Genomic DNA, 13,042 nt, shown 5'->3' on the forward strand with positions numbered 1-13,042 from the left:
CGTTGTGTGCCGCCGCGTTAGGGTTGTCCTCTCCCGTTGAGTCGGTGGTGTGGGCTGGTATCCATAGGGTTTGGAGGTATCTGTCTTCCCTTGTTGGTTTGCCTTTTCTGAATATGTTTAGCGCCTCAGCTGAAATCCGGCCGTTCGCGAAGTTGCGTACTGCCGTCTGGGAATCGCTGATTATATAGTATGCGTTGGTTTGGGCTATGGCTCACGCTATAGCCGCTTTCTCCGCCGTTTCGATGCGTGTCGTGTTTATCGTCAAGCTTGTGTAGCATTGCCTGTTGTGGTTAAGTACTGCTGCGACAAAGCTACGTTTGTGTTTGCAACGTGCAGCGTCTACAAAGTCCGCGTCCTTGTTCCTTCCGTAGTTCTTTGCCATGGTCTTTGCCCTGATTTTCCTCCTGCCCTCGTGGTGTACAGGATGCATATTCTTTGGTAAGGGGGGTACCGTGAGTTTGGCCCTTATTTCCTTGGGTATGTCCCGTTTGTCTCCGTGTTGTGTGTGGTAGCGGATCCCTAATTTATCTAGGATATGTCTGCCCACCGTCGTCTTGGAGAGGCGTTCGTATTGCCCTATACGTTGCGCTTCTATTAGCTCCTCTAGCGTGTTGTGCTGTCCCAGCTCTAGGAGTTTCGCTGTGCTCTTGCTTAGCATGAGTCCAACCGCTTGTTTGTATGTCTTCCTAATCAGGCCGTCTAGCTTCTTCTTTTCTGCGGCGCACTATCTGTGGTACATGCAGCCACATACATGATCTGACTTATGACGAACGCCTGGGTGACGCTTGCTCATGACGCTTGCTTCTTTCATTCCCTGGTGCCTGTTGGTGATTCTCTTGATCAATCACATCGTATGCGAAGCTTTGGCTTCGATTTTACGACTAGTTTCTCCGTTGGTGCCCTTGGCTTCTATGATCATTCCCAACACCCTTATCTTCTCGACTTTGGGTAACAGTCGAGAAATACCTAGAAGGCGCCGGTCTAACATGCTCGGCCGAAAAATCTGAGCTGTTAACTGTACAGATCAACGCTAAAGGGGAGACCTCCCAAGAACTACAACACACAAACTTACAAAGACATACAACTCATGACCCAAGATGGACAACCCAATTTATGTCAGCAGCTCCTGAAATTTTTTTATATGTGTAGCGATTATTCTGGTTAATTTTTTTTTCGAACCATTTTGACGATTTTCTCGGTACGACACGGCCGAAATGAGGATGGTTTTTGAACGCTCATTTCTCCACTTAGAACCACTCAAGACACTCGAAAACTCGTTTGCAGCTCTGTGCCTTTTCGATGTACCTCTGTTGAAGCATTTGAAGTGTTTCTCTGGTTTGGTTTCTTGGGGCGCTCGGTGCACAAGAGCGCAAGAGGAGTATAGGCGACGCCAACGGGTGCCGTTTGTGTGTCATGCTCGTCTTACCATTAGTATTCAAAATTTTGAGCACGTACACACACACGCGCACACACACCTAGTAAAATATAGTAGTATTCCGAGACGTGTAAGCGCGTCGATGTGTAAGCGCAAATTCTCACGGTCACAACCGAATTATCATAGCGCTTCTTCGTAAACGTCAGATTGCGTTGGTCTTGAGGATGCAGGGTAGATCGGGGTGCGTGTTGAGTTGCCGTCAACGCTAGCAGCGGCTGCGTTTTTCCGCGTTGGGACCTATATTTCCTCTTTGTACTCTCGTTGGTGGCACAATGCACGCTGCTCAGGCCGCTCAGATAAGCTTTTCGCAAAGCAGCCATCACCGCGATTCTAGCAATAGCGCTAGCGAAAATGAGCTATTGAAAGGCAGCAGAGCCAGCTACACCTTGACAAGAATGAGTGACGACGTTTTCTCAACAACGGGTAGTTTACGAATACTTTGCGCAAATTCGGAGAAATGTTGATGTACGTATCAAAGACAGAGCTAATTAGTGAGAATACCTGTATCTGCAAGGGCCAGGGAGGGGGGGGGGGGGGAGGACGCTTAGTCTCCACGCCTTGACAGCAGCATAATCAGATATTTTTGTTCGGCTGGATCTAATTACTGCTGAACAGATGGTGACCAAACGATGGCATATGATACAGCGCAAAATCACATTGTATTACTTGAAAAGAACTCTACACGTTTAGCCTTTAGCGAAGGAAGAAGCCAGCAAGTGGCATCTTTCTGAGTTTTCTGCTCCTTTCTTAAATAAAAACAGGTGAGGACATTGGGGCTACTATACCATGAACAAATACAGTTTGTGCTAAACACCGCGGCAATTTTTTTTACTCATCTACATCTCTTGCGCTCACTAAGCGCTGTTAACAAGTAGAAATCAAGCATATTGTGCCCAGGGAAAGATTCTGAGAAAGCTAAGAGCATTGTACTCTTGGAGGCGCCAAATGTGCATGGAAGAACGACACGCATCAAAAGCACATTTCCCGTGCCGCTTAGAGCTGTTGGTACCACGCAGTGAGAAGGTGACGGCATTCATTTAGCGACCACAGTGTAATAATGTCAAACTCAGAAGAAGCAGTGCTGATGTACTAGTTGGTTTTTCCGTTTTCTCTCCTATATGAAACCGCCTTTCTTTTTGCACTCCGTGCGCTTTCACGATCTAACTTGGAAGAGTAGCAAGCTGGCCTAAATGCCCAAGTGGAAGCTTCGACAGAAACGGCGATTCTGCGGCGGAACGCAACTGGCACGGCTGTGTTCATAAGTTCAAGAGTCTCGGTCGAGGTGGCCGTACGCTTACCAGCGCGTATAACCATCGTCTATTCCCGATGGCGCACCGTGGCTTTTAGATCACACTAACAAAAAAGATGCGTGCATGCAGGCGGCTGGTTTTTCGCGGGCAAGATGCGAGTCACCAAGGCGCTGACGATGCTGGACCCTTTCCAGCAGCACTACGGCAAGTGGATCTCCATCCTTCTCACTGTGCCCGCCGTCTTTTCTGAGGTCTTCTGGTCCGCCTCCGTGCTTATCGCTCTAGGTAAGCGCAACGCGTGAGTGAAGAAAAAAAAGAAACATTGGGCAGAACTCATTTGCGATGACTGCCCAAGTATGCGAATAGCCGAAACGCGTCACGTATGAGGCACCTACTGCAGCCGGGTTCCACTCTCGCGCCGCCGCCAAGTCAGCGCATACCCAGTGGCCAGTGGCATAGCCAGAAATTTCGTTCGGAGGGGGCTCACGTTGCAGCTCGGCCTCCTCCTTAAGAGGAAGCTTTAGCTCGGGTGCTCGTATCTAAATATATGTAGAATGAAAATTCGTTTTTGTCGGCAACGACTGCACCAAATGTGATGTGGTTTGTTGCATTTAAAAGAAAAACTTAAATTTAGTGACTGCATGTTTTGAATTTTTCACTTAGGTTGTCAATTCTTTATTAAGATTTGGCATAAATCGCAAATTTTCAGAAAACGAAACTATCAAGTTTAAGGCTCTGTAACTCAACAACAAGAATGATATCAAAATTATGTGAATTGCGTCTAATAGTACACTACAGCGGACAAAATTGTTATGTTATAGATGATTATAAAACAATTTATTACTCCGGAAATACGTCTTTTGCAGAACCCTTGTACACAACGTAACCAATTCACGTAAGATACCAATTGACGTATTAAATTTGTCCGCTTTGACTGTTACAATAGATGCCGCTTAAGGAACCGCAATATATATTTTTGATGCCGAGCTATTCGTTTGTAAACGTCGTGCTTCTGTATCTTTTCAAACTTTCGAATTTTTTCAAGACATTTTAAACAAAATTCACGCCCTAAATCTAAATTCCGTTTCAGCAGACATTAGAACTTAACTTTCTCTTTCAAATGCAACAAATTTCATTAAAAGCGATCCAGGGGTTATCTCAGAAAAGCGCTTCTGCGTTTTACATGTATTTGAATAGGCCGCGTCGGAGTTGGGCCCTAGTAAAGGATCCACTTCAACAATTTGCCGAGGGTTCAAATAGATGAATTCATGGATTAAATACACACTACAGTGCCATTGCCAAAGATGCTGCAAACGATTTCTTGAATGCTACGCACTGTCAATAGAAGGAAAATATGTATTTTTTCATAAAAGAATATACTCGTATGTGCCAGAACTATTGCCCGAAATTGCGCCCAAAATAACTGATATCAATGCTTCCATATTTTTGTCTATTTAATAAGCAAAGAAAATATCACACGAACCTTAGAACTATATCAGTTCAAAACCAGCAAAACAGTGGATTCTGTTGATATGAAAAATGTAAAGGCTATGAAATGAACAAGGTGAGGACAAATATGTTAATGAAACTTTCTCATTCAAGAACCTTGTGTACATTCTTGTACATATGCAACAGCCAGTGAAAAATCTCAATTACGCTGTCATTTGTTCCAACGTATTACGCATGAGTAGTTGTCACCGGTCGTGTATCGTGAGTAATTGCATCGATATTATAGTCGCAACAGAGAGCACGTATAAAAAGCAGGAGTTCTGCAAAATATACGAGGGCCAGTCAAATGAAAGTGAGCCAATGCGACCCTATGACAAACGGAGTACTTTATTTAAACGTAGTCTAGACATTTGTCCTATTGACTAACGAGTCGCATGAACCCCGTCTCATAAACTCCTTGGGTTGCTTCTACAAAAAGTCTACAACTGACTCTTTCACGTCATCGTCCATCACGAATCTGGTTCCCTTGAGCTGTTTTTTCAGTTGCCCCAAAATGTGGAAATGGCAAGGCGACAGGTCTGAGCTGTATGGCGGATATTGCAGCGTTTGCCACTTGAACTATTCCAGTTTTGTGTTAACCGTGCATATCAGCGACGTGGGGACGGGCATTGTCGTGGAACAAGATGACTCCATTAATCAATTTTCCACGTCGTTTGTTTTTGATTTTGACGCGCAGCCGATCAGGCGTTTCACAACATCAGAAACAATTGACAGACTCTCAATATTTGTCAAATTATATCAGTAATGGCCCCTGACGATCTAAAAAAAAGTCAACATCACCTTTCCGGCGGAAATGACGGTCTTTGCTTTCTTTGGGGGTGGCGAATTCGAATGTTCCCACTGTAGGCTTTGCCGTCGTGTTTCAGGCTCGTAATACTGGCACCACGGTTCGGTCCCGATCACAATTGCAGACAAGAAGTCGTCGCCCTCATTGTCATACCAGATCAGATGAGTCAAAGCAGAGCCGAAATTATCCGTCTTCTGGTGGTGGTTCAAAATCTTGGGCATCCATTGCGCACACAAGAGCCGATAACCGAGATGTCCATGAATTATGGTGTGAACCGAATTGTGTCTGATGTTCCCACTCTTTGCCAGTTCATCGACGCTTATCCCCCGTTCTTGTCTAATCAGCTCACCAACCTTTGGAATTGTGTTGGGGGTGATTGCAGGGTGGCTTTGGCCCGGTCTTGGATCGTCTTTGCAACTTTCGCGTCCTTCTTTCAACCGTTTACTCAAACGCTTCACAGTGGTCAATGAAATGCAATGTTCAACGTACGCGGCAGCCATACGGCGACTAATTTCTTTTAAGGAAACACCTTCAGCTGTCAAAAACCTTACAACACCACGCTGCTCAACTTCTGGTGCGTCCATTATGTCACGCAACCACGTTCAACCCAGTGTATGACATCATTAAAGAACATTTATGCTCAGAGCTGCGTGTTACTTTTGTAAATGAGAGATGCCTGTGTGCTACGCGCATGCCTCTCAGATAATGAACGGAACCATAATTGCCCAGGGTGAGTAGGCTCACTTTCATTTAACTCGCCCTCGTTCATTAGAAATGCGAAGATACAATGGAATATACAAATGCGAAGGCACAGCTTGATAAAGGTCAAGAAAGTGTCACTGGAAACGAAGCTCACTGCACGTATACACAAAACCTCGTAACCAGATATTTAAGTACACGTATAAGTCTTCAATAAATATACGTATCCAAGAAAAAGTCACTGTATATAATGCATCATACAAGGCAAATAAACATGTTACGCACCCACAGATTCACAGAATCATAGATCCCGCCCCCATTCAATCCACTCCCCCCGATGCGCGCGATGGAAGGCTCCCTGCTTTTCTCCTTTGCGCACACAAGACTGAGCCACCATCGCCGGCTCACCCATTCCAACCTCCCTACGCCTCCTACGCTTTCACTCTCACATACAGCATGCGGCGCGCGGTCACGACGTTTTCGCCCTTGGACTTTATACGAAACATGGGGGCCACGGCGACGGCAGGAATGGACCTGGAGTGTCCATATAATTGCTATCGCAATAATATAATAAGAGTATGCGGCAACTGAAGCGCCCCGTGGCCCATTACTTTCTGCAAAAGAAAAAGTAACAAAATCGAACTTTCACCATGCGGCAATTCGCTGTGCCGCAGTGATGTATGTTTTTTTTTTCTTTTGAGGGGCAAGGCCACCGAAATAAACAACGCAAAGGAAAGTATGTCGGCCACAATTGAATGCCTACTTTGTGCAGCTAATGTGGCTACCTTAGGAATATCGAAGAAAACGTGAGCCCATGCGCAAATTTCTCGGTATCCTACACCGGGGAGACAAGACTTTCCGGAGAGGTTGCGCTCAAGCCAACGCGGCGCAATCCGTCGAGTCCCCACAGTGATGGCGGCGAGCGACCATTGTTTCTTTTTTTAGTCTGTTAGCCAGAAAGCGTCCAAAACTCTGCCAGGCGAAAGGCCACTCGGCCAGAGAAAACCGAACGCGCACCGAATTGCGCCGCGCGGTGGTCGAGGCAACACCAGAAAAATGCATGCGCTCTGGCTGGCTCTGGCAGCCCGCGGGTAGGGTAGCGAGAACAAAAAAAAAATGAAGAGGCTCAATGTGTCCTCGCAAATAAAAGTCAAAGTAGAAAAATAAATAAGAACGTAGTTACCTTGGCTGGGTTTAGTGGCTTGACATAGATGCTTTGGCATAGGTTAAAAAGAAAAAGTTGACTTTTTTATGTGATATGACGGCACAAATGAACAACCACAACATTTCGTCTCATCGGACCTCGTTGCGTGCTTTATCAACTTGCTTGATAGTGTGTTGATTTGGCTTGTCTCGTTATAAGTTCCGATGTATGATTTAAAAAAGTCAATGCACCTTTGGTGTTGAATGTTTAAAACAACATTAAATCCACGAAGTTCCTCAATTGAAAATCTAAAGCCCAGCGTTGGAAATCTGAATGCACCTTTCACATCAAAAGTTTATGGGAACTTTATACCCATAACGTAACGGAATTGACATCCATGCGCTCCGTAGATTCCGCGGCCTGCGCGAGAAGCCGCGGCGAGCCCATTCGCCATCAAAACGCCCTTGAAACTTTGTGCTGGGATGGGGCTGCTTGCGTTATGTGACTCCCGGTGCATGGGCGTTGCCGCGAAATCCAGCCCTAATTCACAATGTTCCCGGTGAAATGCCTTTTCGAGCGTGAAAAAGACATCGTAGACGAAATAGAGAAGGATTTCCGGCGCCGGGGGTTGCTTTGGTCGGCGGGGCATGGACAGCATGAAAAAATTTCGGGGGGGGGGGGCTGAAACCCCATAACCCCCCCCCCTGACTACGCCCCTGCCAGTGGCACGTAGCCGAGTTACTGTCGCAGAAATTTGTTGAAGAGGGGCACACATCCCGCTGCACATACTCAAACCAACTGCCCACATTCTTGGAGCTGACTGCTTTCGCCATTGTGGCATATATTTAAGCTCAACGTTCTTTCGGATCGGCCCATATTTTTGGTTAGGTTAGATGACCAAAAGAATCTGGTCTGAAAATGCCATAGAAGACTATTCGCATTAAAATGTTCACGCTCTGTTCCAAAGTGATAGCAAGAATTTAAAAAAAGAATGTCTTGTCACATTTATAGGTGACGAGAGGAACTGCGAATAAGCTACTGCAGCAACTTTTCGTGTACCAGCATCAGCCGAGCTGCACACCACGGACGCACTCGTCTTCGCGGTGTACTTTAGGGTGACATTACTGTAACAAGAACGAATTGATTATTCGGCAAATCAACCCTTCTTATGCGTCTCCCATTGGCAGTGCATCGCAAAACTTGCATTGGTTCCAGGTACCAAAGACTGAATCCCCAATTCCGGAATCAGATAAGTTGAGGCATGAGCTAGGTTCTTCTTTTATGCCGTGTGTTAAGGATCAAAAGCGGATGGCGACGTCTGCGCGGCGCATGCGCTCCCAGTTCCATGTAGTTTCGACACCTCCTTGGATGTCACGCAAGCTGTCTATTTTTACTCTGTACATGTGTTCTTCCTACCTATGAACACTGTTAACACCATCGGCCCCTGCAACCAATAAACGCGTCCGCTATCTCCTCCCCTAGTCTGCGTCGGACTCCTATTACTTAATGATTTATCCTGTGCAATAACTAAAGTTGGATGATGAAAACAAAACCGGGACAACGCCTGTATAGGTTTGGTTATATTAAATATCAGTTGAACGAAAACGTGTAGCCGAATTGGCGAAATGATGATTTAACTATAGTCAGGTACAACTTTAGGCGGCAGCGGTTTTTGCCCCTAAAAGGCGGATGCACACGAGCCTCCACCAATGGGCGCGCACTGTAGACTGACGTCATGAGCCGGACGGCCGGTTACCCCGCCTACGGCGAACACGGCAGCCCGAGCTTCGAACTGGCCCCAGTCGCGTCAACGGGACTATTTCTTTAGTCGAGGAGGCAATCGGCTGCTGCGCTTCCGTCATCTGGGCGGTGCCTCTCCTGCCTTCTTAAGTTGTACCCGACTACAGATTTGAATATATTAAAAAATGGAAAAGAAAGAAAACCTTGTGGCAAATTATGAGTAGATTCAGTAGAACGAATGGAGAGTAGCCTCCACGTGCGCATCACGCTAGCGGTGGACGACAGTGATATGCCTAGTGGCCCGCCGTACACACGGAGCGATAGGTTCAAGCTTTCTTCCATGATGAATTTATTTGACGCAGCTTTAAAAGAGTTTGCGTTACCCACATACTACTCAGTTTCGTGGCATGCCCAGTGAAGTTCGCTAGCGTCTTCAATATAGCATTCGAGAGCATGCAAAATGTGAAGAGCCTGTGTCTAACTGGGGAAAGGCACCATTTGCACTATCCCAAATTAGAGGATTCGGCTGCCAATTCAATTAACTTGAAGCAAGGTTAAAACTGCGCAAAAAAAAAGACGACGACAAGCGGTAGAAACACACCATACACTACGAGCGCAGTGGTAAATTGTGTGTTCCCTGCGTTTGTCCTCAGTTTTTGCGCAAGTTTCAACCTTCCTTCAAGTATCAACGAACTAGCCAGCAAGAACGTCCTACTCAATTAACTTGCTTGCCGGATGACTTGGGGTGGTGGTTTCGCTAAATCATGCGAAGCTACAATCGATTAGCTGAATAGCCTATCCGGTCAGTGAGCAACGGCTATCAAAAGAGACTGACAAAGCTTATTTAGTCGCACATTTTGTTATCAACGGAGAGTGTACCCGCTTGCGATTTCATTAAAGCCATAGATAATAGGTTTTGTACAAACCCCAATTTCTTTCTCGCTGGTGCTTTGATTTCCTATCGACAGTGGACAGACTATGCTTTGGATTCTATGTGATACCGGTCTCAACCGCTACGTTGCTCGACCAGTCTTTACAATCTCTCTTGTGCCTGTCATTTCTTGTCGGCGGACATCAAGACCTCTAAAAGATGAAAGAATGGCGATCAATGGCGCGGTTTTGGTCCACCATGACGCAAAGGAGGGCATTCTGACCAAGCTAAAGCGACAAATCCCTGTGAAAACGTGAGACAAACAAACAAGCGAACAAACCAACAAACAAACAGTTCATAAGCTTAAGGGTTTCTTTAAGGAGCAGCACCGTTATTGTGTTGAGACGTATTGACTTAAGTGTGGCTCTATGTTACTCATTGGAACCCGCCGTTGCAGGTGACACTGTGGAGACCATTGTGCACCTGAACAGTCACTTGATCATCATCGCGTCTGCCCTGGTTATCCTCTTCTACACGGCACTGGGCGGCCTGTACTCGGTCATCTACACAGACTTGTTCCAGATGTTCAGTACAGTGATCGGCCTGGTGAGTGTAGGGTCAAGTGCTGCTGCCATTGAGCCCTTGACAGGCGTTGCTACAACCGTCTCACAACAGAGCGTGCACCGTGTACATCTGCAATCACATTGTTTCCTCAAGGTACCAGAGATGATGACCTGGTGCTTGACGGGATGGCGCTACAGAGTGCACCAGTACACAATCCTGACAGCGTTTGTCGATGGCTTGGAGGCGCCGACATTGGTTTTTAGTTTTTTAATGTCAGGTGTGGTCTCCCATTATATGCGTTGGTACGGCAAGGGGTCGTAAACTTTATTTCGTATTTCTGGCATTTTTCTTTAGTTTACCATTTATCCCACTTAACGACTGATAATTAAGGTATATCGCCGAATCATAATAGCAATGAAAAGGCCGAAAACTGGCGACCAATATGTCATGAACAATTGAGCTCATCTGGGCTGTAAGTGGAAGCGCAAGCGAATGGTAGGGGTCTCTTAGTTCTTGCCCACGCAGGTGGGTAAAGCATAGGTCAATGCAAACGAGACTGGCTCAATTGCGTTCTATATTGTTATTTCACATTGCTTCTGGGCTCAAATAAAGCGAAAGTACCACAATATAGGTTCTTTCTTACACAATAACATTCTAGGTACGTATTCGTGCTCCTGCCGTATACCCATTCACCTGAAGGTCAATTAAAAAACCTAAATTATGGGGTTTTAGGTGACAAAAACACAACCTCATTATGAGGCCCACCGCAGTGGAACAGTCCTGATTAATTTCCAACCCCTCAGGGTTCTTCACAGTGCACTTAAATCGAAGTAGACGAACGTTTTTTTTTTTTTTTTTTTTTTTCATTTCCCCCACATTGACGCGCGATAGCAGCTGCTGGGATCGAACCCGCAACCTCGAGCGTAACAACGCAACGCCATAGCCACTAAGCTAGCGTGGCGGGTAGTACGAATCTTCGCAAGAGTGCAACAATGGGCCTGCGAAACGAGCCTGGCTTAATGACAAATAAAGGGATAGCAGAGCAGTAGACTGTCAGTTCAGCTTCGTACAACGTTATTAGTTTTGTAAAATAACGTACAACGCTATTTTGTTGCTCTTTTTATAATTAGACGGAAGAGGAAAATACGTTATTATATAGGTATAGAACAAGGACAGAACTCCTTTTTTTTTTAATTTCGTTCTCTAACCTAGGGCACTGATGGCGTGAGGGTGACTTCAGGAATTCAATATTTTCGCATATTTTGAACGTTTTTCGTTTTATAAGGTGAAACATCGCAAATGTTCCCAGGTTTAATACTTGCGTCCTTTCCAACGCAATGTCTCCTTAATTTCTTTGGAGAAGTAATCCTCGGCAAGCGCTGTCGAAACCCGCGAATCGTGGGTACGGTACAGGATTCTGAAGCTGGGCGTCGACATCTGTCTTCTGTTTTGTTTTTTTTCGTCCTGTCTAGCTAGCGATGCCTAAGACCAAGATGACAATCGCCCATCTGGCAGCCAAGTCGAATCAAGCAACCTAGCTTATTTTGTTTTTCTCGTTTTGGTGGGACACTGATGAAGGAGAAATGTCAAGTCAAGCAGGACCAGAAAATTACTCCTCCGGTATAGTAGAAACTTCAGTCTTATTGGGCGATTAAAGAACTAATTAATAAATATAATCAATCCATTAATTAAATAATTTATTAGTATACCTATGGCAATGAATGGTAAAAGGGGGAGAGAGGTTAGTTACATAACGAAGTGACGAGGAGTATGCGCACCTCACACACGGGTGAACATTGGCAACTGCAAAAAAAGAGAAAGAAAATTTTCGGCATCATAATTGTGTCAAGTAAAACGAGGAAACCAGATCTGATTCAACGACTCCGGCGGTGCTGGCGTAGTGGCTATAGCGTTGCGCAGCTAAACACGAGGTCGCGGGATCGAATCCCGGTCGCGGCGGCCGCACTTTCATGGGGGGTCAGAATGCCGAAGCGCCCGTGCACCGTGCATTGGATATAAGTTACAGAACACTAAATGGTCAAATTATTCCGGAGTTTTCCAGCTATACGGCGTGCCTCATAATCATACTGTGGTTTTGAACTGTCAACAAGGCTTTCTTCTTTCTTTTTTTTTTTTTTGCAATTCAATGACTGGTATAAACAAGTAAATGAGGTGTGAAGAATCTTCAAGAGGTGCCAAACCAAAGTAGGAGCACGTGGTTCAAACACGAGCACGGGTAAATTGCACAACACATATAAGCCGATTTTCGTACACAAAGAAATAAATAATTATGCGTAACATATATCTTGGAATCAAGGGCAGTCGAAAAAAAAGAGATAATCTAAAGGCCAAACTACAATCTACAAATGGGGAGGCAAGAGATCCGCGAATGTGTCGTCTTCAACACAACAAACACAGAATACAAGCTGCACAACGTCGGTTGGCCGTTAATTGTGCGATCTGATAGTGCGTGAAAAAAAAAAAAAAGTGCCGGTATATGTAGTGATGGGGGCGAGCAAAATAATCTCGTTTTTGTTTTTTGAAGCATTGTCGTGGCGTGATTGCAAGTAAATTGGAAGCGGCAGATTTTTATCGTGCACAGAACGATTCGGCAAAATACTTTAAAAGAAATTCTACGCGAAAAAATGTCGACTTGCAGAGAGCTCAGACTAACTCGAGCGACATTTAAAGTCAGTAATTCTGCTTGGTAGAAAATACTTCCCAGTCACGAAACGTACCGGGCGATTTTGAATGGCTTTGTCTTGCATCGGGAGCGGAGTGTTGGTAAGCCAGGAAAAAACGCCTAGAAACGATGAGACGGGCTAGAAGTCTCCCGGCCTAGCTCGCAGTGACACGTCGTGAGATTTGGACATCGCCTACTGAGAACTAGTTTATAGATTATCACTACCGGAGAATTAGATTGCGTTCTATTGTAACCAAACACCGAGCTTACAGGGAGAAGAACGACAGATTCGGTGGGTTGCGGTTTTCCGTATTGCTTAAAACCAGTGTCACAGACACGGGACAAAGAAAGAGTGTGGGA

General features: G+C 45.5%; 1 protein-coding gene across 1 annotated transcript in view; it reads left to right on the forward strand.

Moving 5' to 3' along the window:
- Positions 1–13,042, forward strand: part of LOC142566667 (high-affinity choline transporter 1-like) — a 57,114-nt gene that overhangs the window by 19,340 nt on the left and 24,732 nt on the right. Inside the window, exons 4-5 of the mRNA XM_075677500.1 lie at positions 2,815–2,970; positions 9,893–10,041. Coding sequence (XP_075533615.1) covers positions 2,815–2,970; positions 9,893–10,041 — 305 coding nt within the window. The remainder of the gene's footprint in view (positions 1–2,814; positions 2,971–9,892; positions 10,042–13,042) is intronic.

The sequence above is a fragment of the Dermacentor variabilis genome, unplaced genomic scaffold, assembly GCF_050947875.1.
Source record: "Dermacentor variabilis isolate Ectoservices unplaced genomic scaffold, ASM5094787v1 scaffold_13, whole genome shotgun sequence".
Taxonomy (NCBI): Eukaryota; Metazoa; Arthropoda; class Arachnida; order Ixodida; family Ixodidae; genus Dermacentor; species Dermacentor variabilis.